Raw genomic sequence first — 25216 nt, forward strand, 5'->3', positions numbered from 1 at the left:
GACTCGGACTTTTTTTAAACTGAGTTTTACTGTGCGTATTGCTGTGTGTTTGGTTATTCTACATTGGCTAGAGGTAAAGGGGGAGGATTGATATCTCACAGAACATGTTTAATCCCGCTGCATTTTTTTGCGCCTGTCCCAAGTCAGGAGCCTCTGGCCTTTGTTGGTCTTATATGTTTTGTTTTTTGTTTTTTTTTATTTATTTTAGTTCATTTATATGTTTCGGAGTTGTTTTTTTTTACTGAACTAGTGCACATTTTTGTTTATTGTCCAGTTGAAGCCCGCCTTCGGGTGCGGGATTTTCTTGCTGTGTTGAAGACCCATTTGTGGCCTTGGGCTGTTTTCTGCTCTTGGTCGGATTGTTGTCTCTTTGACACATTCCCCATTTCAATTTTTAATTTTACTGTTTACTTACTTGACTGATTAAACACAAATATGCAGTCAATCCAGCTTGTATCTGTATACAGAACAGTCGGCATGGATAATGGTGTTTTAGATACCATTAACAGCTGAGTGAGATACGAATAGTATATGTAACTACCAAAGACAGCGATAGCATAGTGTTCGCCTATATTATTTGTTGATAGGATTGTTTTAACATCAGAACCATCGTCCTTAGTTGATTTGATGTCACCATTGCGACCAATCCAATACAGTCTTTGTTCATCAGTATCTGCAATATTTGCAAACAAATGGGGGATAATTATAATTCATTTTTATATCAATGACATATGAGAGTATTGTGGTTATAAAAAAAAACATGGTTTAAACTTCACGGTTGAAAAACTCAGATGAACTTAGAAGCGAACATATCAAAGTCACGTACAAGGAAATGTTTAAAAATGCTTTCATTTCGTTTTCTTCAATTTCTACACTTGTTAGTAAAAACATCTGATCAGTATTGCAATTGTTAAGTACCAGGAATATACTTAGCCGTAAAAACAAAGTTTTTGAACACCAAGACCAAAGCACTGCAGAAAGTCTGACAAGTGACGTTTAGGGAATATCTCCAAATCAGTAATATACGATGCTCGTTGATTATGTCCGATCGTATCACTAGCAAACCAACTTTGATCCGAAACGGTCATTTTGACCTGAACGGCTCTAAAAAGACTGAATAATACATTATTATGTAATTTTCAGTCTTTCAGTTCTTTCATACTTAACCACTACGGTATATTCAGTACTGTTCAGACCATTTGCTCGCAGTAAATCAAGATCTGTTTAGCCTATGTTCAAACAGTTTAGTAGTTGTAATTTACCTATTCACATCAACAACGTACTGAATTGTCTTAAAAAATACTGAGCAGTATTAAAATTTCTGAAAAGTACTGAAATGAGTGCAAAAGAATTGTCTGAAAAGTTGTGATTTTTCCGCAGTTTGACTGAAAGACTTAACAGGACTTAACAATTTATAGTTCAGACTTTTCAAATGACGGTAAGATCAAAATGACCGCTCCAGAATAAAATTCATTTACAAGTGTATACAAATTTGACATGGTTTTCTGTGACTAAAACATATTCAAAAAAACAGATCTGAATATCTTATATCTTCCATATAAGCGCTCAGATAGGTACAGAGCCTGATTTTTTTAACATGTTTAAGAATTTAGTTAAATAGAATCTGAGTATAATCATCAAGCTCCTTCCCTGTTCCATACATGTGAACTAAACAGTGACACATGAACTGGTTAAGTTGTGTATTAGTCTGTATTTATCACTGAAGTACGGTCTATGAACCTAACATCTGTGTCAGAACCAGAAAATCATGGCCTCATAGACAAATAGATTCTGACAACAACAAACATACATCTCCGTTTCTTGTATTTCTAATTCCATAGTATGAAATCTTGATCGCTCATATAAAAAAAAAACGACGCGTTTAATTAATTGTCTCAAGTACCCGGTCAAACAAAGAAACATATTTTTTTCAAGAAACTGCACATTTCAATAAACTATAATGTCTACCGTAAATGAACTCTCCATTAATAGCTTAAAAGGAAATTGTCTTCAAACTGTCAAATGTTCAGTTCACTTGTACTCTTCTTGCTGACCATGCATTATTATCTTAATTATAGTTCTTATGTATTTTCTATTAAAAAAAAGTACACTAACAAGCAATCTGTTTTGACGTTGTTAATACGTTATTTGCTAAGATTATATTACTGATTTAATCATATTTCTTAAGTTTATTCTACTCAACTTTACAAAGTTCTCAAATGCTCAAAAAGAAATCCCATGAAAAAGATTATGACCGCATTTGCCAGACCTTCATTATACATGATATGTACATCAAGCCAATGATTTAGACTGAGGACTAAAGACTCTTAATGTTTTCCTGTTAATGAGCTCAACACTTCTTCTGCTCTATTAAAGGTAATACGCTAAAAATTCTCCAAATAGGTTAATGTTCAACGTGTGAAAACATGTAAAGTTGCTTTATTGCCTACTTGATGCGGTGATTAATACAATTTTGGTGCATACGATCATTAAATATCATGAATATAGTAATGAAGAATCATACTCTTGCGCATGTACAAATTGGCATGAAAAATTTGTTAGGGCCGCATTTTGGACAATGTTATATCATATCTAAACACCTGTATTTATAACGTACGAATATAAAAATTTAGACATTGTTTTTCTGCGCAGTGTATTTTCTGCAATATTGATAGTTTCTTGTATATGATGTTTTTCCATTTTTTTTTCTTTTCAATTCGAGCATAAACGTCAGATCTACATACAGTTTTATAATTCTAGATATCTTAATATACAAATAACGTTCCATGAGTTATTGAAAATGTGTGTTCTAATTGAGAAGCGATTTGTGTTATCAGTTAAGTTGACAGCACCCTTAGAATCCAATTAATTAAATATGTTATTTCTTTTTCAGAAACCCTCAGACATTATTTTGGTTATGTGTGGTCATATTAGTTAACTGCTCGTAATGGTATCTCCCTACACAATTCAAATGCAACATCAATGGCAAAGTTGTTCATCAAAAACATCTGTACTGTCCTCTTATGTCCTTAGATATAAGAAGATGTGGTATGAATGCCAATGAGACAACTCTCCATCCAAGTCAAAATTTATAGAAGTAAACCATTATAAGTCAACGTACGGTCTTCAACACGGAGCCTTGGCTCACATTGAACAGCAAGCTATAAAGGGCCCCAAAAATTACTAGTGTAAAACCATTCAAACGGGAAAAAACAACGGTCTAATCTATATAAAAAACGAGAAAGGAGAAACACTTATCAACAAACGACAACTACTGAACAGTATCCTGACTTAGGACAGGTGCAAACAATTGCAGCGGGTTTAAACGTTTTAATGGTACCAAACATTTGCCCTTATCTGAAACAATAGTGTAACATCACAACAATAGTGTAACATCACACCTGTTTGCTTGTTTTTCCCACATAAGAAGGCTTGTATGTCAAGTGTTGGTACACAGTTTCATTACCCATGTGTTACCATAATAATGCAGATAGATATACATTTTGAATGATCATATATGAATATACAGCATCGTATAATGAGCAAAATACTAAATTGTGACAATTTTAGGAACAAATACATCAACAATAACTAAAGAACACGTACCTATGTCCATGCAATAAACAGGTTTAGATGTAAAGTTGACGATCGTTTGTTGATTAGCTAAATCGAATCTAGACTTCAATATACCTGAGACGCTTTCAACTATATACATCCACCTGAAAGAAAAATGAAAGCATGACAACTTAAGGCAATTTCAGTTTCAGGTTCAGTTTGCATATGTATGTGATGTTTATTTATTCATAAGTCTTATATGATTTTCATATTAGGGATTATGTTAATATAGGTGGTGGTAGTGGATCTTGACGTTAGTTTATTTTTCGATAGTCGACGTTGACAGAACTACTTGTTGTAACCAATGCAAACAAGATGGCGGCGATAATAACACAAACCGGCTCGACGTTAAAAATATGTATTTTTACTTCCCGTTCATCGTCAAATCAAATAATAAACAGAAAACATTTATTTGAAAGAATATTAGATATTTTTTTAGTCTATTTTTTCCCGATAGAAAATTTTATGGAGCATTTTTTTTTTTTTTTTTGCGTTAACTTAAAAATATATTCATGCGCCAGGTCAATTCCACAAATTTATAATTTACGTGCGATAGAGGTTACGAGTGGAGAAATCAAATTCCGTATCTCCAATTTTAAAGAATTACAAGGATTAAACGCATTTTTAAAGGAATGTATTGGTGTATAAACTCGAGCAATTCACTCACAAACAAAAAAAAGTCATATAAACGTATTCCCTAATATGCAAATCATATAAGAATTATACACCAATAAATTCCTTTAAAAAGTCGTTTAATCCTATAATAAATAATTAAGAGAGAGGCGACTATTAATAAATGAGATACATGATAAAATAAAACTTTATTGGTCCGTTAAATTTTTAACATAATACAAATTTTTTTCACGATTGATTGATTGTTGTCAACTTAGGTCCATTGAACATTTCATGCACGAGAATACAACTACAATACACCAATATTTAGGTTGTGCATAATGGTGTGACTAGGATAGAAGGCTGTAAATTTTAAATGTTACTTGAAAAGATTATTAAAATATTACTGAAAGGGGCTTAAGTTTTACAGACACCTTAAACCATATTTGAAAATTTTATAAAATCCTAGTTTTTTTCATGGTTTTTAAAAGATAAGAATGTACAAATGTTCAATGTATGAAAAAATCTAGAGCTAATTACATTCAGAGAACAATTGAAGGTCTTTTCACTCAAATTCACTTAAGATAAGAAAATTTTGATATAAAAAAGTATGTCTGGGCTTAAATGATAGCTTATCACACACTGATTTTGAAAAAAACAATGTTTGAGGCACCTTTTTCCTTGATTAAGGGAGATAAAAAGCCACTTCCGGTTAAATCAGAGTCACTTCCGGTTTCAAATATTAGCTCTCTTTACTCTGATTCTAAAAATATATAGTTTCGATATACTTTTGCTTTAAATAAGGGAGATAAATTGCTAGTTCCAGTTTCAAAAAAGGTCACTTCTGGTTGACATTTTCAAGGTCATATGTCTACTAACCTAATGCAAAAGATTTCAAGGCTTTATCATGTATAAATATGAACTACAGCAAAGGTCAAAATCTAGAACGTCAATTTTTACCTTTGACCTTGAACTAAATTTCAAGGTCATAAAGCAAGGACTTACAATCAAATAACCCTTAGTCTCCACTATGCAAGAGAAACTTGTTCTATCCCAATACAGCTTATTTTGAGTATTAGAGGAGACGAAACTCCGATCAAATGTCAACGCACCCTTTTAACCAAAATATGTATGTTACGACATGTCGCAAATATCAGTTAAGTAGAAATATTTTGTCGATATCTTATACGGTTTCTGAAAAGAAGCAATATTAAGCCAAAATAAAAAATTCAGAATCTGACCTTGACCTTTGACCTTGACTCCATTTTCTTTTTGGTGGACCTAGGACCTCAATTCAAAAGACCCTAGGTCTCTATCACTCATGGTTTACCAGTTACAATTACATTTCACTTATTTTAAATACAGAAGGGGAAATAAGAGTTAACTCTCATATGATGTCTCCGGACCGCTTCCGTCAAAATTATTCTTAAGATCCTGAGGATATAACGAGCAAATTAGTGAAATAATTTTGTTGTAATATTTAACGGTTGCGAAGGAGATGCACAAACAAGAAAAACAGTGTTTGGTGAGATAACTCTTACAAAAAAAAGTGTTCGGTTAAACAGGGTCAGTTTTAAAAGCGCAATAACTGTTCGATATTATACGCAAAAAATCTAAGCGACATCTTGCGAAACCACTAAACACCGTAAGAAAAAAATGTGGCGGAAGAAGAAAAAAATAATAATCAGAACAAAATCAATAAGTCTTTCCACAGAAAAGTGGAAAGACCTAATTATTTCCTGCCAAATGGTCAATAGCTTGTTACTCTAAAACAAGGACACGGACCTTTCTTGTTTGTGTTTTTTAGTTCTGGTATTTATCAATGTATAACAGTCTGTTAAAAAAAAAGCTTGTTATTTTGAAACAAAGTAGTGGGAATCATTAAATAATTTGTGATTTGAGAATAATTTAATATTATTAAATGTGGGATGTACATGCTTGGTTTAATTAAATATCAAAAATGGCAATATTACACAACATTATGTTTCATAGGGATCATTCACTTTTTTTTCTTTTATAGAAAAAACTGTTTAAAGGCCAAGTAAAACATGCATTTATTACCACTGATATCTGACTGAACTAATATTAACTTAACATTGACAATTAACATGTCTTAAGGGATACGCGAGGTAAACATATTTTAAAAATCATCAACCGTATACAAACGACAAAGAGCTAAATATAACCTGTCAATTATACTTAAGGCTTAACAGGTATACTGGTTGTAATAGTTATCCCATGAGGACGCGGTGTGTCAGTGTAAGAATGGGATAACTATTTTGCATCCCAGCTGTTCTAGATTAGATAAAAAAAACCATTTACGCTTCATAATATCTAGTTTAGAACGCCACGCAATCATTATAATATACTTTATATATTACTATATAGTATATATTCTTTATGAGCCCCTAACACAATGTTTATATATGTTGAATTAAAAGAGTGTTTGTATCCAGTCGTCCTGGTGCAGGGGTCTGACTCGTGGGTCTATATTCTAAAGGTCTAGAATTCGATTCCCAGCATAGACACTGGATTTTTTCTACACAAACTTTGATAGTTAGTCTTTTCCGTAAAAATATTTCTCAGTTTTATTATGGATTTGACATTCCCGCCAAAATGTAACAGAACAAAGGAAAGCATGCAGAACAACGCAACTGAAGCTAGGGTTATCTTAGCCGGATCACCCCTGGTAGAACAAAAGAGCTGGGATGAATGAAGAAAGATCAGTAATCATCTTTAAGATCCATTTAATTCAAAAATAGTTTTTTAAGTTTTGCATAATGACATGTTCGTTCAATAATCGAATTCATGTAAAACTATTGCAATAAGATGATGATTCTTCGTAATGTCATGCGTTTACTTATTTATGATATACTGAAATCAATTTACATGATTTAGTTCGCCCTTTGTTTTTTTGAAGATATTTTTTTAATCAGTATTGCCCGAATCGGAAAAATGTCGCAATATCAACGTGATATTATACAAACAGAAAAGAACCAGCGATCAGGCTATTTACATTTCTGTATCAGTAGCAGTGGTGTTATTTATTACATTTAAGGAAGATAACTAGTGTGACCTTATTACAAATTTTGTAAGATGGCGAAAATAATTTTGATTCTTCTAAAGTTGTACTTTAAAGTAATGGTTCAATTGGTGCACATACGATTTTTTTATCTTTTTATTCACTTAGAGTGAACTTGTGTCCAATATATGAAAACTCCTTGTGGCAGGTTTATCTGTTTCAGTTCTGGTAACCTGCAACAATGTACAGAATGCGGGCTACTTATCTAAGAGAATCTTTCGCTACATATATGTAAGACTCAGATCGACGTCCGTTCCTCAAATCGACGTCCAAATCTGACGTCACAATAAAATAACATTCCAAATCGACGGCCAAATTTATGCTTCTTTAATCGACGTCTTTTTTTGTTGTTCTCAAATCGACGTCCAATTTTTGGCTTCTCTAATCGACGTCCGTTTTATGTACTTTTATGAAATCACAACTTTATTAAAGTGTGGGTTGAACCTAAAACTCAGAAAGTTTTTGAAAAAGATAAGTCCAAAAAATAATTCTCTTTAATTCAACAATTGGCTATACGTTTTGATTGTTTCTATTGTTTGAGTCTGTATACTGTCCTCTAGATATATTTCGATTATCTTTGTCTTTTACGAAACGAGACAGATAATATCAACAAAGATCAATTCTAATATGACGTTCTTCTTTCGCTTTGGAAACAAAGCCATGTTCTAATTACAATAAAACATGGGCTGCACGTGATTGACATCACAATTGAAATTGTAACGTCAGTCGTGTGTTGACCAACGCCGGAAATCAAAATAGACATTTGTATTCGTGTTGCTAGCAAGTAAATTTAATTAAATTATTCTAAATTTAATCTAAGTTTACACGTATCTGTTCATTTTCTTATCGTTAAACGGTTGATTTTCTATAAAGTTTTGGCTTTATCAAATCAAAATGGATGCCTTATGAACGCCTATTGTAGGTCCGCTTCGATGTACAACAGTTCTAATCTTTTCTATTAGCATCGAAAAAGTTCTATCGTGCCATGTTCTATGCCAATTTTAACATGGGTAGGCATTATATTTGTCAACATTTTACACCTTGCCTACGCTCGGTATAACGATATTGACAAATATAATGCCTACCCATGTTAAAATGAGCATAAAGCATGGCATGAAAGAATTATTTCATCATTTAGAAAATTAATAATTGCATGAAATTAGACATCGCGATGAGAGTTTCGTCATCAATCGGACGTCGTTTTTGTGATTCATTACGTTACATTAGACGTCGAGATTTGAGAATGTGACGTTAGATTCGGACGTCGATTTGAGAAACGGACGTCGATAAGAGACTGGACGTCGATCTGAGTCTAATTAAACTCATCATAGATACCTGGATTGAAATTTTATATTTGCGCCAGACCATATATAAGAAGATGTGGAATGAGTGCCAATGAGACAACTCTTCATCCAAGTGACTATGTACTTTTTCATTACTCTTGTTTGAAGCTTAGCTAGAACATACAGAGGTGTGTACGTAAGCATTGCTTGCGAAATAAACAGCATTGAGTTATTAATGTCATAGAAGTGCATTTCTTACTTCACTTTCTTTATTGTTCAATAAATCATCATTATTCGCCAAATGCTATGACCAAATTGGTCACAATCCAAAACGCTTTTAAAAATTTATATGTAAAAAAAAATGTGTGCTTTGATTTCCAATGAGAAAACTATCCAGCTGAGACCAAATGATGTATATTTCAGCACAAATAGTCACCATACGGCTGTCAACAAAATCCATACCTTACAATACGCTATAAAAGGGTCCAACATGACATAATTTAAAACAATTCAAACGAGAAGAGCAAAGCACAAAACGATGAACGGAAACAAAATATGATAGACAGCAGTCAACGACAACTACTGATTCAATGGGACTGACTTGGTACCGGCAAATAAAGAGCGTGGCGCAGTTAAACAGGCAAAAGGGAGGTCAACTCTCCCTTAACTTAAAACAGTGGTGTAACAGCACACTGAAAGAACAGACTGTAGAAATTACTAAAAAAAGGCGATGACTCAACATATTAACACTAAGAAAAACAAGTACATATAAACACTACTCACAAATTTGTTAACAGTGGTGAATTTATAACTGTTTAGAATGTTCATGTTTTCGATGTACAATGGTATGTTGCCAATATTTTTTTACATTTCTTTTTCACATTGTGGACATATATGAAATTAATATGCATGCTGACATTGTGACATGTCTGTCTTGCTTAATCAAATATAACGGTATTATAGTTAAATGATGGTCTTACCCTCAACGAAGCTATATTCCGATATATCAAAAACATCTGATCAACATCTGATCAAAATGAGGTCATGGTCAGTTGGTTTCTCTTACAAACACCTGTAACTTCGCGTTTCTCTGAAAACGTTACCTTCTGCTTAAGGTAATCCATCAACACTATTAGAAAACAAGTCGTTATGTTAATAAATTTTGAGTCTGCGCAGGGATTTACAAAATATATGAAGTTTACGTGATGTAACAATGGACTCTGCATACAATTATGTATTTCCTAAATTAGCCAACACACAAATATATGTTAATGGATGCCAAGGGAGTTACTGTTAACCTTGTAGATAATCGTTTAATGTACAGTAGGCAAACAGTATATTATAAGGACATTCTTCAACTTCACCGTCAGTATATTGGTAAATCAATTATTTGTTATCTTAGCTAGGTGTATTTGTCGCAGCTATCAAAATAAGCAGATGTGGCTTTATTGCCAATGAAACAACTCTCCACCAAAGACCAAATGAAATAGAAATGACTAACTAAAGGTCAATAAACGTCCTTCAAAAATGAGCAAAACCCATACCGAGGATGATATATTGATGCCAGGTTAACATCTCGTGTAGCTTTGTGTTCTGTTAGTTATTTGCTTAAATATACTTCAGAATAAGGGCTGCAATACGACTTTCATCAAATAGGTGCTAAAATAAATCACGTTGTAGATACTATTATCAAGTTGAAACTGTGTTTTTATAATACCAGTAGCACTTTTTGTTTATTTCAATGTGTCATTTCATTTTTACAGGGATTATGCTGCCATTATATCTAGTGTTGTGCTATTTAATGATGGGCTTTGAGGAAATGGGTATATCACAATGACAGGGGAAATCGATTCAATCAATATCAAGATATGGTCATGGTAAGTTTGCAACCTTAGCTCTTATGGTGCTTATAATATTTTTTGACAATTTGCGGATCATAGAGCTGCTACATGTACGGATTATATGGTTCGTAAATTGTCAACAAATATGATAAAGACCATACTAGATGAGGTTTCGCAGCTATATGCAGCTGTAACATAGACAAAGGTAATTATTCGAGATGCTCAATATTAGGCTATGTGTATTACATAACGTGAAAGCTTTTCATTATAAATGGCGATTCCCGGTGAATAATGAAGGGAAAAAACTGGGAGGTGCTGTGAATTTCAGTTTCGCCTGATGGATCATTATATCTGAAACTATTGGAGATTCAAAATATTTCATTTATTATAAAGGATATTAGGTGAGGCAGTTAGAAATGGTTTTCATGAAAGATAATTTTTTTTTAATTATCCCTAATAAGAAGATTTTCGTGTCATTAAGCAATGTACTCATAATCTATATATCATTTCAAGATTAAAAGATAAAAAGATGAAAAAAGCTACTGTTTACGGGAAAAGTCATATGCAGTTGTAGTATAAGTTACGGATTATTTATTTTTCATAAAAGGCAAAACCAAGTAATGTACTGTAAGTCAAACTGATAGCTACAAAACCCTTGGATCAATTTATAAATGAAGTATCAGAATAAAATTTACACACGACTGGTTTTATCAACAGACGGCCAAATTTGTGGTGGTCGATAAATTTTTCCGTTACTGGTTTTTATTCTACTTATAAGACAGACATAAATTAAAAAAAATACGTTATTTTATCAATATGCACTTGATTGCTAGGAAACTTTCAATAAAAACGTCACCCAATAGCCATAGAACTGGATAGATATTATAACATACACACATCAAAGAGCTATGACGGCCATTTTGATTTCAACTGATCTTAAAAGAATGATTAATAAAGTGGTAAATCAAGTTCAGTATTTCAGTCAAATTTCAGACTTATATATACGGCAATGATGTTTACCGTGCCCGGAAATTTAGAAACGATCCTGGTAAACTTATCGATCCTTTAAATAAACTTATTCTAAAAGGTTACCAATTCAACACTGTAATTAGATCATTAAATTTTGTTTTTATTGGTACTGATATTGGTTTTGTTATCAGTAAATTAAAAGCAAACTGAATATTATTGTTATGTACATATACACATCCATGGATCTACAATCTGTCGATACCTGTATTTTGGCATTGCACAAGGTCATGTTTTTCTCTGACTGTTTATGACGTCTTTACACTAAATCCATTGGATGTTGGATGTGTACGGATTGGTAATTTAGTCTTAAATGCATGATTTTTTTTATTAGTTGTTAGTGGCTTTGAACTAGCTGTCAATAACTGCGAGTACTCTCAGATCTGTACTTAGTGTCTTTTTGTTGTTCGGATGTACAAGTACCCGTCCACGTCCACTTGTATTTGTAGCATTTGTATTTTTAACCATCTGATGAGTTAAGCCTCTTTCAACTGAATTTTATAGTTCGTTCTTATGTTGTACTGTTACACCACTGTCCCAGGTTAGGGGGAGGGTTGGGATCCCGCTAACATGTTTAACCCCGCCACATTCTGTATGTATGTGCCTGTCCCAAGTCAGGAGCCTGTAATTCAGTGGTTGTCGTTTGTTTATGTGTTACATATTTGTTTTTCGTTCATTTTTTGTACATAAATAAGGCCGTTGGTTTTCTTGTTTGAATTGTTTTACATTGTCATTTTGGAGCCTTTTATAGCTGACTGTAGGGTATGGGCTTTGCTCATTGTTGAAGGCCGTACGTGACCTATAGTTGTTTATTTCTGTGTCACTTGTGTCTCATTGGCAATAATACCACATCTTCTCTTGTATATGATAGTATACTACTGTTGCCTTTATTTATCCAATCCGGTAGTATCAGTATTGCTCAGACAATTCGCTTCCGTCAATTAAAGATCTGTTCAGTCTTAATTCAGACTATTTGGCACTGATATTTTCCTGAATTAAACAACTGCCAAACAGAATTGTTTGAAAAACTAATGAACTATACTTAATTAAAGGCACCCCATTTGTTAAAAGTTCAAATCAAGTAAGCTTTCCTTGTTAATCTATTTTGGCAAGTATTGCTTTTTCTCTTCGTTATTATTGAACATAACTAAAACTATGATTTAGAATATTAGATAATATCAGTTTTAAACTTGAATATTGTTTGCTTCATACACACATATAACTTCCTTTCGCAAGTTAAAACCGATGTAAACAAGGGTGTAAATACCATATCCCATTCATAGATTCACCAAAAGGCCGTACATTGACCTGTACTTGTTCTAATCATTCTAACCGTTTATTATATTTTACTCAAGTAAATCCTAATGTGCTCAATCACATATGCAAGATAAAATGTTATTACCTAATTCAATATATGCAATCATCATAATTAATAATTGTACTTCACAAGAAACAAATTATTTGAAAGTTTTAAGTTTAAGTTATTTTTCAACTTAATTTTGAAAACATTAATACATAAAAAAAAACTGACAATGCCTTTTAAATAGTTTAATACTAACCACCTTGCTAGAAAATGCTGTTTTGCCGTCCTAAGTAGACATGACATATTTGCGTATTTACATGTTTACATGTTTAAGTCAATATTGGGGGGTATCACCAAAAAACACCTGTTCATCATGTTCATAGTATTAAAATGAATAACTTGGTAATTAAGATCCTGGACTGAAGTATTAATGATACGTAATCAGTTCTGGACATTGTTTTACGAAAATCATTCATTTTTTTTTTAAATTGTTGTTTTCTTCAGCAAACGAAAACCTCGCCTTAAGATAAAATATTACCCCCTTTCTAGTTATACGTATACATATATATGTACACAAAACAATCCTAAAATTTATTTGTCATAGGGCACATTAGTAGAAAAATTATTTTGCCGAATGGTCCATACTAATTATGCATCTATGGATGTCTTTAACTGTGGTTATGGTAATTACTTTTACCTCCATTGTTGATAAGGGGGACATTGCAAATGGGATAATGTTATGAATTGATCTTTTTTACTCATAAACTTATTCGGTTGTCCTCATCACTTATTATAGACCTACTCTGCATGAACCCTCGTTTTGTACACAGATATGCATGTATATCACAGACTAAGTAATAGTTACTCGAGCCAATTTCTAATTTTGTCTGATCTGTTATATTTATACTACTAGTTTGAAGTGCTTCATTTGACATACTCTTATATTTAGACCTTAATTTAGAACTATCCTACCTGTTTACCTTAAACCTGGCCACAACTGCTATAGTTTATCTAAATCAATTCAATGTAGTAAACAAAACAAATTTCCTAATAACCGTGTGACCGATGAAGATGATTAATTTGTCTAATTTTGGACAATAATTTACCTATAATAGTATGTTATTGATATTGTACTACTCTTACATTATATCAACTTTTAATTTCTTATTGGATCGATTTTCCCAATGCCATCAATACATTGTCGTTGTTCCTATTTTCATAAACATGAAAGTGTCCCATGTTTTGACTCGTGGACTTCGACAATAGTCATATTTTGAAGGAAAAAAAACCATACCATTTTAACTATGCATATACCTATAATGAGGCAAGTAATAACTGTAAAGGTTGGATGGTTATTGTTAAGAAGCAGCCGTCATATTCAACATATATATATATCGCCTAGGCGAATAGTTTAAAATGGTTTGATGACATAACATGAAAAGCATAGATTTAATCATTAAAACACATAGTTAAGAATACGGTTACCATTGTTTTCTTGAGAAAAAAAATTACTGCGAAACAATTGTACAGTTCGGTTTATAAAACAATATACATGTCTTGTTTAATTTCAAAAACATAACGTAATACCTGTTTGTAACATCAAGTCGTATCACAAATGGATGGGTTAAAGTAGTTAATACAGTTACATGAGTTCCGTCTAGATTGCATCTTGAGACTGTGTAATTATCGTTATCACTCCAGTACAGATGATTGTTGGCTGAATCAATTGCTAATCCTTTTGTATTTACACCTGTCTGGACAACTGTTTGTAATGCTTGGTTCTTTGAAGGATACTGAAATCTATATAAAATAAGCAAGCTTATGAAAATGAATATTTCTTTTTTTATTTTGAACCTGTTCAACCTAACATTGACCTAAGATATTGAAGTTTCCAAACTTTATAATCATCGATTGAGGAAAACTAAATCACATTATTTCATATCGGTTAAGAATTGGCTTCTCTTATTAGATAACATGGCCAAATGACACTCTTTATTCTTCAGTAATAATTTCTATCGGTCTTTAACAGAAAAAAACGGACCGGAAAACCTGTCGTTAACAGACTTTTACATGTAAATAACCGATGGGGCGTGGTTTCTCTGTTAAGAGAGATGTCCCTTTAATAAAACATTTTCCTGTAATTTTATATTGAAGTTGTTTGATTGTTTACTCTATGCTTTTGTTAATCATAAAATTATAGAAAACTTTAGTTTGTTTTCATATACTGAAAAAAATTATTTAAATGAATGGTAGTGACTTATAGTTATCACTATGACTGGTCTTCACTCTTTCCTATAGAAATCGTACAATAACTCGAGTTTGTTTTGAACAATTTGAATTTATGAGAATTTTAAAAAACATGGCTCCTCAATGAAATAAACATCATAGTTATTGAAGAACGGCTCAGTCATTATCGCTGTCTTAGTGAATACCACTGTCCTTTGGGCAGTCAATATATCACGATAATGACCGGTTTTTCAATAACTATTGTATACATTGTATCTTCCAAACTGTTATTTCAATTTCTCATACTTAAGAACACAGTTTTAATGTGGATGATATTGAAGAAAATGTGTTATTCATATCTGGAGGACTATATTTGAAATAAAGAGCAACATTGTTCATATGCAGAGAGGAATACAAATGATTCTAATCTTTTCCGGTAAAATGGCAGCGCCAAGGGCAAAAATATGATGGCATGAACAGTGAAATATATGACTGAAAAGTAAACAAAAATACAAGGAATTCATGAAGATAATGTCTTTATAATATTACTAAATCTGTTTATAAACTGAAAACCGTGCATGATCCATATACTAAAGCAATGGCTAACAGTTCACTCCCTCCCTCTTTCAACACGCAGGGCAATAACCAGCACACGATGAAATTAGATAAATTCTCAATATTAATATGGAGTAGTATATTTCTGAATAGATACTATAAAAAGTAGGTGATGAGCAAAACATTATTATTAAATGGAATAATTTTGACAATAAATTGAGCATTATAACTGTAAAAGATAAGAAGAAAACATTTTCATGGAAAAATATTTAATGAAATCAACCGTAGATGTCAAGATTGACGGAACAAAACTATATGTTATAAGTTTATTTTACACTTCAAATATAATGTTAATACAGGGGGGGGGGGGGGGGAATTCCAAAAATGGTTTGACTACGAGTATGAAAGTTTAAAAGTCACTGTGGAAAAAATTATGAATGAAAAGGGAAACAATTCTGGGGTACAAAAAGACAGAATAGTCAAAATGTGAACTTCCTTAAAGAAATTTGTGACAAGATGAAGGACGAATGTAATGAATCGCTGACTGATGCAAGCTGATTGGAAGCTGTACAGTTAGAGGAGACAAACACGGAACCACCAACCAAACCCGTAAATGTTAAAAAAAATAAGAATAGAAAAAATAACCAAATGAGTAAAGCTAGCTCAGCTTATAAACAGAATGATATGAAAATTACGTGTGGATGTGATGTTTCATTAAATCAAATGATGAATGAGCTTAAAGCAATAACAGATACTATGCACTCAGTTGAGCTTAAACTAGCAGAAAAATACCTGAATTACAAAAGAGGTTAAGGAAATGAGAGAAGTGAACAGAATAAATCAAATTCAAGAAAATGACATTGGAACACATATTTTGAAAGAAAACGAAAATATTCGAACACAAATAATTGAAGTAAGACAAAATATAAGATCTGTAAAATATCAACAAACAGAAGATGATCTATCAAGAGACCACATTAAATTGACTAATACATCTGACAGAACAAAGCATGTAGAAACATCATGTGAAAATGTGAAGATAAGGAAGTGAGAATCGAAAGAAATAACAAACAACAAGGGACACAAAATATGACTCAAAATGAAAAAAATCTGGATAGTGGGAACATCAATAGTGAAAGATCTTGATGGGAGATACATATCCAGAAACAGAAATACAAGAATAACAACCCTCACACCTCAGTGATGTTAATGATGCTAAAGAATATGTCAAAATTAGGAAAATTCACAGGGACACATCAGTGATTATGTTACAGGTTCGGTCAAATGATCTGCATGAATGTGAAGTTAATAACGTAATAAAGGTATATGAAGCACTAGTAAATCTTACTATGAACACTTATCCAGATTTAGAAGTAGTATAAGGTCAAATTTTACCACGCTTTTATAATGATAATTTAAAAAACAAAGAATTCGAAATCAAAAGATGTCAACTTAACATTTCATTGAAAGATCTTAGATGTCTTAAACTAGTCACTTTTGACGACATGCGTAGAACCGATTACGTAGATGGAATTCATCTAAATGCTACAGGTGTCAAAAATTATGTGAGGAATTTCAAAAACATTGTTAATCCAATGGTCAATGTTGTTACGCAAAATAACCATCACACCAAACTAGGTTATATTCAATCCACACCATCTCATAAGTATATACATTATCCATTTTCAATTGAAATTTTATAGTGTGTCTTTCTTTGTTGTGATGTTACACTATTGTTTCAGGTAAGGGTGAAGGTGTGTACCTATTTAAAAGTTTAAACCCTCTGCATTTGTTTGCGCCTGTCTTAAGTCAGGAAACTGATAGTCAGAACGATAGTTACACAGATGCTGCAATCAAGTTTTTAGTATTACGAGTAAGAAAGTTTGATGTGCTTTACACATTTAAGAATTAAAAGCACGTGATAATAATTCTTCTAAACTAACAGAAGCGTTCCTTATGTGTGTAAGCATCGGTAGACACATTTGAATTACAATACTAATAGATTACAAAGTATAAACAAAAACAACGTACGCCAGTGGCCTCATTAAATTCAATTATTTTATATACAACAATTGCTATTATTTTTGTTCAAATAAAGCAGCACAAATTCAAGTATTTTAGGATTCAAAAAACCTTGTTTTCTGAAAGAAATCGTTTTTGCAACAAGCAATAAGTCATTTATTGAAATCCGTATTGTGTTTAACATTATGCAATTATGCATTATTTACTAAACGTTAGGGCAAATTTTCTATACAATGAGTATATCATAATAATAAATTAAACAAATTCCATCAATTTATCATTTTGAAGTGCGTTTTTACTTATTCCTCTATGAATCTAGAACAGAGGTAAAATATTTATCTAAATTTTTTAATGACGAAAAAAATTGTCGAGTAAGCACGTTCGATCCACCATTGATTGTGTGACAATCTGTGTGTTTCCCACAATAGTAAACGCGTTTTTTTAAATATAGCCTAAACAGAGGACAACGATAAAATAGGTTGTTTCTAACCAACAACAATAAGTTATTTAAAATGTTTATAAAACAATTTTAAAGTTTACAGAGTCTAAAAGTAGTGGTCGTCGTCACCGATTTAAAACTAAAAACGAATTAGACATCTCGCAGCTCGGAAAATTATGTGATTTTGGCACAGGTAACCGCCGTATTAATAGCAAGGCAAAGCTACGTCTTACGTTTAGGATTTTAACCTCTTTTAATTGAGATGCCTCGTTGTACGATGGGAAATAAATGTTATATGTTACATCTTCGAATAGACAAAGAGCGTAATAAGTAGAATGAGGCATTATCAAAAAATCGATTTATAACAACTTGAAAAAAGCATATATAAAAAAGCCTACGTATTCTGTCAAGAGGCATATTCGTACCCGTTTTCTTAAACAGCAACAAAAACATTTTTTATGTTGAATTGAAACATTAGTACGTATTGAGTATACCATTTTCTAAACGTTATGTAGTTGTTCTGAAAACCACCAGTGCCTATGCATTAATTTAGTTTAGAAATATGCATGTCTTTTCGTGAATTATTTTTTTTTTTATGAGGAGAGCTTTAACAGCATGTACGAACAACTGTCATACAATAAAGAGGTTTAGCTACCTGGTGAACCAGGTTAAACCAACTCTTTTGTTTCGGAAAACGCCTATAGCAAGTCAGGATTATGACAGATGTTTTCCATACATTCTGTTAGTTGATAAAGTATAACGTTTTATTTTGGCAGTTTTTATGGTCTTCCCAATTTTTTAATTTACCTTGGAGTTCATTGTTTATACCTTTTTCAACAAGTTCTTTTAATACTATATTTCATCTGAGGTCAATTTACTAGCTACTATAATAAAGTCTTAAGCATATGACAAATGAATCACACATAACAAAAGATAAACTAAAGATGGTCTTGTTACATTGTCGAAAAGTTTAGTTACTTCACAAACGCCATCCTCCCAACTGAAACTACTAAAATATAAACAATTTGTCTAGATTTACCATTAAATTTTCACTTGACAGCAATATGTGAAACTAATAATTCTATATGAACAGATTTTTAAAAATTTCGAAAAAAAATATGTATTGATCATGTTGATATCAGACAGCTGAAATCTCAACACTGACTAAAATCAAGTTAATGTTCTAGCTTTTTGTTTAAAATCTTAAGCAGTATTAACAAGATTGCAATCTTAAAATGTTGAAACCTAATCTTAACCTTGTGTCTGTGTTGAGGTACTCGTAGGTGTTGTCCGTAGTAATCACCTTACCGAAGTCTATTATTATTTGGTAGGATTGTTGTTTTGTTTTGTATGTAATTATATAATTTTAATTATACATTCACCGTCATACAACCGATAATGATCTGTTTCTTGTAATCATTTTAGCTCAACTTTTTTTATTATATTAGGTGATAATTGTTTACATACCGCGTAATGGCATTGTAGTCAGATCTTCGCAATTGGAAATAAAGGTATTTGTTATGGTAGGCCATGTCATACACATAACTTGTTTCATACGCAACCAATACAGCCATTTTGAGTGTATCAACATCCAATTCCATTATTGAAGTGCTATTTGAAAACAAAAGTTGTCCATGGAAAGCTGAAAACAATGATCAGATTATTTCATTCACTATATTCTAAATAACAAAACACCAAGATTGTATATGTGTAAAATCATGCAAATAGCCTACAATATTCATTAGTTTGTGCCCGTTGTACTTCTTTAAATGATTAAAATGACATAATATTTAGAAAAGAAGGCAGTCAAATATGCATGTATGTAGACATTTAAAACAAACTAACTAAAAGAGGGGGAAAAGATACCAGAAGGACAGTCAAACTCATAGATCGAAAATTAACTGACAACTTCATGGCTAAAAAATAAATAGACAAACAAGACACAACATAGAAAACTAAATACTAAGCAACACGAACCCCACCAAAAACTGGGGGTGATCTCAGGTGCTCCGGGAGGGTAATCAAATCTTGCTCCACATGTGGCACCCCTCGTGTTGCTCATGTTATTACAAATCCGGTAAATAGTCTAATTCGGTAGGTCACATTCGTGGTGAAAAAGGAAGTGGATTGTAATTACGACATAAGGAACATATCCGATATCATCTGTGAAACGGTTATTCCATAACGGTCAACCAACTCGTGACAGCGTCCGTAAAATTTACGAAGGGATGATTTCCAACTTCACCATTTGGAACTCTTGATTTAATAGTTTCTTTGTGAGCAGCAACCCTCTATCAAGGAAATCATGATAGGAAATACAAGCCCGGGAATATCGTATCAATTGGGAGATATATACTCCGTATGCAGGCGCTGCTGGAATGTTACTACATAGAAATGGAAAGTTCACAATTGGGAAGCTGAAATCATCTCTTTTGTCGTAAAGTTTGGTTTTCAACCGACCCTCATTGTCAATTTCTAGATGTAAGTCAAGATATGAGGCAGACTTAACTGTATCTGTTGTATCCTTTATCTCTAGTTCGATGGGATAGATGCGTTCAACATAGTCACAAAATTTTGAATTATTTAGTGAGAGAACATCATCTATATAGCGGAAAGTAAACTTAAAGGATATTGCTAACTTCTTATCTTTCTTCCTAAGAAGTTCCTGTATGAAGTTAGCCTCATAATAATAAAGAAACAAGTCGGCAAGAAGAGGAGCACAATTGGTTCCCATTGGAATACCGACAGTCTGTTGAAAAACACGTCCTCCAAACGTAACAAATATGTTGTCAATCAAGAATCAAGCATCTTGATAATGTCAGTTTCAGAGAATTTTTTTTTTTGGATCAGAGTGATTCTTTAGAAAGTAGGATTTATCCCTCCCCAAGACAAGATACGTATCTACGTTCCCCATTCTTTTTTATGAAACAAAGCAACACCAACTCTTTCAATTTGTCTTTTAGTTTGGAACGGGGAATACTTGTGTAAAGTGTAGAAAAGTCAAATGTTTTAATACTATTGCAAGATGAGACGATTAAGTTTTATTGTCAACAATGTAATCTTAACTTTTTAATTTCATTTACAAATATAAACATTGTGATAAAGGATTAATAATCATAATAACGGAATACACAAAGTTATCTAAAAATAGTCATTGCAACTAAAGTCTTCTTCGGTCATTTTCGTTGAAACACCGTTTGTAGCATTAGTTAAACAGGAAATAAACTAATCATATATACCTTGATTAAAATTTGTGCATCTGACGCGCGTTTCGTTTACAAACGACTTACTAGTGAAACACGAATCAAAAAGGTTAAAAAACACAAATGAAGTACAAAGTTGAGGAGCATTGGGGAAATAAATTTCATAAAAGATTTGCTAAATACAGCTGAGGAAGTTTACTCCTAGGGTTGTAATTTGAAGACAAAGGGCATTTAAATATGCTTTAAACAGTAAACCATGTTAACACGTCGCGTGAAAGCACATTACAAAAGGCCAATAGTCGTACTTCTGAAGAAAATGCGATTGAAATTGTAAATATGGCCAGTATGTATAACCGTAATATATATTTATTCAAGCATTCAATTAACAGTGAGCTGATGAAAGATGAATCTGAAACCGCGTCACATTGTATAGCATGCTGGGATGATCTCAGGTGGTAAAAAAATCAGGGAGCTTTTATTTGTAGTCTCCTATGAAAATGCGAGACGGGGGTCATGTCAAGTAGATATAAAGTGTCTAAGAAGATGTGGTATGAGTGCCAATGAGACAACTCTCCATCCAAGTCAAAATTTATAAAAGTAAACCATTATAGGTCAAAGTACGGTCTTCAACACGGCGCCTTGGCTCACACCGAACAGCAAGCTATAAAGGGCCCCAAAAATTACTAGTGTAAAACCATTCAAACGGGAAAACCAACGGTCTAATCTATATAAAAACGAGAAAAGAGAAACACTTATAAACCACATCAACAAACGACAACTACTGAACATCAGATTCCTGACTAAGGACAGGTGCAAACAATTGCAGCGGGTTGAAACGTTTTAATGGTACCAAACCTTCACCCTTTTTCTGAAACAATAGTGTAACATCCCAACATAGACAGACACACTATAAAATATCAACTGAAATGGCTTAACTCAATCAAAGGACATATTAACACCAGTGAACATACACTGAACAAATAAATTTGACCTATGATACAATGTAAATACAAAATAAATAAACTAAGGGAAGAAAAAAAAAAGTAACATGTTATACCGCTATGAAATGTTAACCAATTGAAGAAAAACAATATGCTCGAACAAAAATATCAGCCATTTACAATTACTTTAAACACAGGTAAATGAAAATAATTTTATTGTTAGGTATACGTGTACAGTTCAAATATAAAAAGGAAATATTTTTACAAAATAAATAATTTTAATGTTCATAGTACGAAGTGAAAATTTATAGTAATACCAAACACTTATCAAAGCTGGTACATAGACCAGATATAAACCTGAATAACATTAAGTAACAAAAAAGCATTACAATTAGTATCAACAGGTCAAATGAACAAGAAAGTACGATTTGAGAGTTACTGACAGCTAGTTAAAAGCCAAAAACAATTAATAATGCAAAATCATGCATCAGAGACTAAAATTAACTAAAACACATCCCAGGGATTTAATATTTTAACGTCATGGACAGTCAAAGAAGACATGACTTGTGCAATGCCAAAAATAAATGTATCAACAGGCAGTAGGATAGTTAGAAGTTTAACCTCTTTATAGATCAAAATGAACGTGGGTGTGTCTTTATACATCCCGTATACAATGACCTCAGCCATGAATATAATATATTTTTATTAACATTTAAATGTAGAATGAAATATTCATTTTGAATGACTTGTTTCTTTTTTCTCTCTGTTTAGTAGCTGCTAACTGACCGATCTTCATATTGTACTTACAAGAGAGTAGACTGTGTCAATTAGTAGAAATTTAAATGGAGACAGAAACGTTTACTGAAAGCATGTTTATAGAGTTTAAAAAAAAGTATAAATATGTATATGATATGAAACTTCATTTAGGAGAAAAGCTGATAAACTTATTCTACACAGATATCAATAACGGCAGATAACTTGTTCATTGGTAGTCTCAGCAGTGTCAATATTGATGTATAGCACTTCAAACCACCAAACAGTAAAACAACAATAATACCGAACTCCAAGGAAAATTCAAAACGGAAATTCCATTAACAATTGACAAAATCAATAGCTCAAACACATCGAACGAACGGAAAATAACTGTCATATTCCTTACTTGGTACAGGCATTTCCTTATGTAGAAAATCGTGGATTGAACCTGGTTTTAAAGCTGGCAAAACCTCTCACTTATATGACAGTCGCATAAAATTCCATTATATCGACAACAATGTGCGAACAAAACAAACAGATAAAATAGGTAAAAATGTCAAAAGGGAAACAGCAGTCAAAATTGTGTTTCTTTGTTACATATTTATTTGCTTTTATGGCGATTGAGATAATCGCCATAAAAGCAAACAAATATGTAAAAAGAAAAAACAAAATGACATATAGACAAAGCACATACGTAAAAATGAAACACAGGAATACAAAAAAATGACCACAGCACAGTCAAATGTTCTAAAATAATACCATAATACAATTTCAGTTAAAAGTTTAATGAATTTTTGTAGTTTCCCTTTAGATTTGCAGGTGGTCAAGCGATTTGATGTCGTATGTATGGCATAGTTATAGGATACCGATTTGAATAAATGATATAGATGCTAGCAAAAAAAAGTGAAAAAGAAATGCTAATTTCTGACCTATTTCTTGAATTTGTATAAACTGTATAGCTTCGATCAGGTGTCCAAGGAAACCGAGAAAATATGTAGCATATATCGCCTAAAGGGTTAAATATGACGGTGATCGGAAAAAATATTGCTGTTACGGCTCTGTTGTCGGAATGTATATATATGTTGATGTTCCCCTAATCGGGCCCATTGCAAAACGGTAATTTTCCCTGAGCTTGAATGAGTATTACGAGGTCATTCATTCAGTATATTTCTATATTTTGATACGGTCCCTCCATTTTTTCAGTCAGTGTAGATACTGGAGTCGGTACAGATGTTTTATAAACGGCTATTAGAAAATTTGGGATAAAAGGAGGATTATCGCTAACATAAAGATAATAAAAATAAATTATGACACTCATAGGCGGATTCAGTGGGGCCTGGGGGTCCTTTCGTTGAAAAACATTTGTTTGATTATATAGGGAATCACTGAAGCCTGACTGTAGCGGCCCCCTCTTATTACAGTCAGTGACCCCTCACACCTTATAAAAATCTCTGGATCCGCCACTGACATTTGTTACAAGAGCATACGGCATTCTAAAACTGATCCAATCAAAGACACTTGAGATAAAAGTTTCGGGAAGGCAACAACAAAATATTACTTATATGCATGATAGATTAGTCAATTGATAAGAACGCAAATATTTCGGTTTTTTATCTGAACTAAATAATGTAATGAAAGACTTGATATCATAGTGTATCTTTAAGCAATCAAAGTATTTGTAACCAAAAATGGCGAAGAACATTACGCGTGATGTAATGGTTTTAAGATACGAAATGTGTATATGAAACGATTTGAAATATTCCAGTCATGAACATTAAACGAAATACAAAATGAACGCAAATCAAATGAACGAAATTTGAAAACAACAAAAGATGGGAATACTTAGTGATTCAGTTGATGTATTCTTGTTTAAAGTTAGTGACAGCGACAAAAAAAAGAAACTCGTGAAATCCAATGAAAACAAACCGATACAAACTAACGACGCAATTTTGTATCGTTATTTCAAATGTCGAGCTACAAAATGGTAAACAAAACATAAAAAAAATGGTTGATTGTGTTCCAACGCGCTGATTCAGAATCTTTTGTCAATATTTTATAAGAGAAACTAAAATAGGCAGAACTCTTACAATTTTTTCCTTAATTTCTGTAGAGCTTGCGTATATAATACATTACACAATTATACTTACATGATTTATGTAGTGTGCAATGAAGTAAAAGACACATACACAACAAGACTTTTACTTCCATGTCTATTGGTACCAGGATTTCCACAAACTTTATTTAACTGAAGCTGTTACAGTGAAAATAATCGGTTTTTATATCAACTCAATTGTGTTAATGTAAGCAGTCTTTTC

At 32.4% G+C, this 25216-nt stretch overlaps 1 protein-coding gene across 1 annotated transcript; it reads right to left on the minus strand.

Moving 5' to 3' along the window:
• Positions 1-135: 135 nt before the first annotated feature.
• LOC127706907 (vitellogenin receptor-like) lies at positions 136-25216 on the minus strand. The gene is made up of 5 exons (XM_052211639.1): positions 25049-25216; positions 19472-19646; positions 14350-14562; positions 3607-3719; positions 136-673 (listed from the first exon to the last, which is right to left on the minus strand). The coding sequence occupies exons 1-5, from the start codon at positions 25107-25109 to the stop codon at positions 408-410; spliced, it is 828 nt and encodes a 275-aa protein (XP_052067599.1). The 5' UTR covers positions 25110-25216; the 3' UTR covers positions 136-407.

Source organism: Mytilus californianus, unplaced genomic scaffold (genome assembly GCF_021869535.1).
Source record: "Mytilus californianus isolate M0D057914Y unplaced genomic scaffold, xbMytCali1.0.p SCAF_6, whole genome shotgun sequence".
In the NCBI taxonomy this organism is placed as follows: Eukaryota; Metazoa; Mollusca; class Bivalvia; order Mytilida; family Mytilidae; genus Mytilus; species Mytilus californianus.

What these genes read in the sequence shown, in the direction of transcription:
- LOC127706907 (XM_052211639.1), bottom strand. Translation starts at nt 25,109, where the DNA reads ATGGAAGTAAAAGTCTTGTTGTGTATGTGTCTTTTACTTCATTGCACA. An exon ending in TTGCACACTACATAAATCAT is followed by an intron (nt 19,647 to 25,048) that starts GTAAGTATAATT and finishes CATTGTTTTCAG; the next exon opens with CTTTCCATGGACAACTTTTG. An exon ending in CGACTTGATGTTACAAACAG is followed by an intron (nt 3,720 to 14,349) that starts GTATTACGTTAT and finishes TTTTTCTTTCAG; the next exon opens with GTGGATGTATATAGTTGAAA.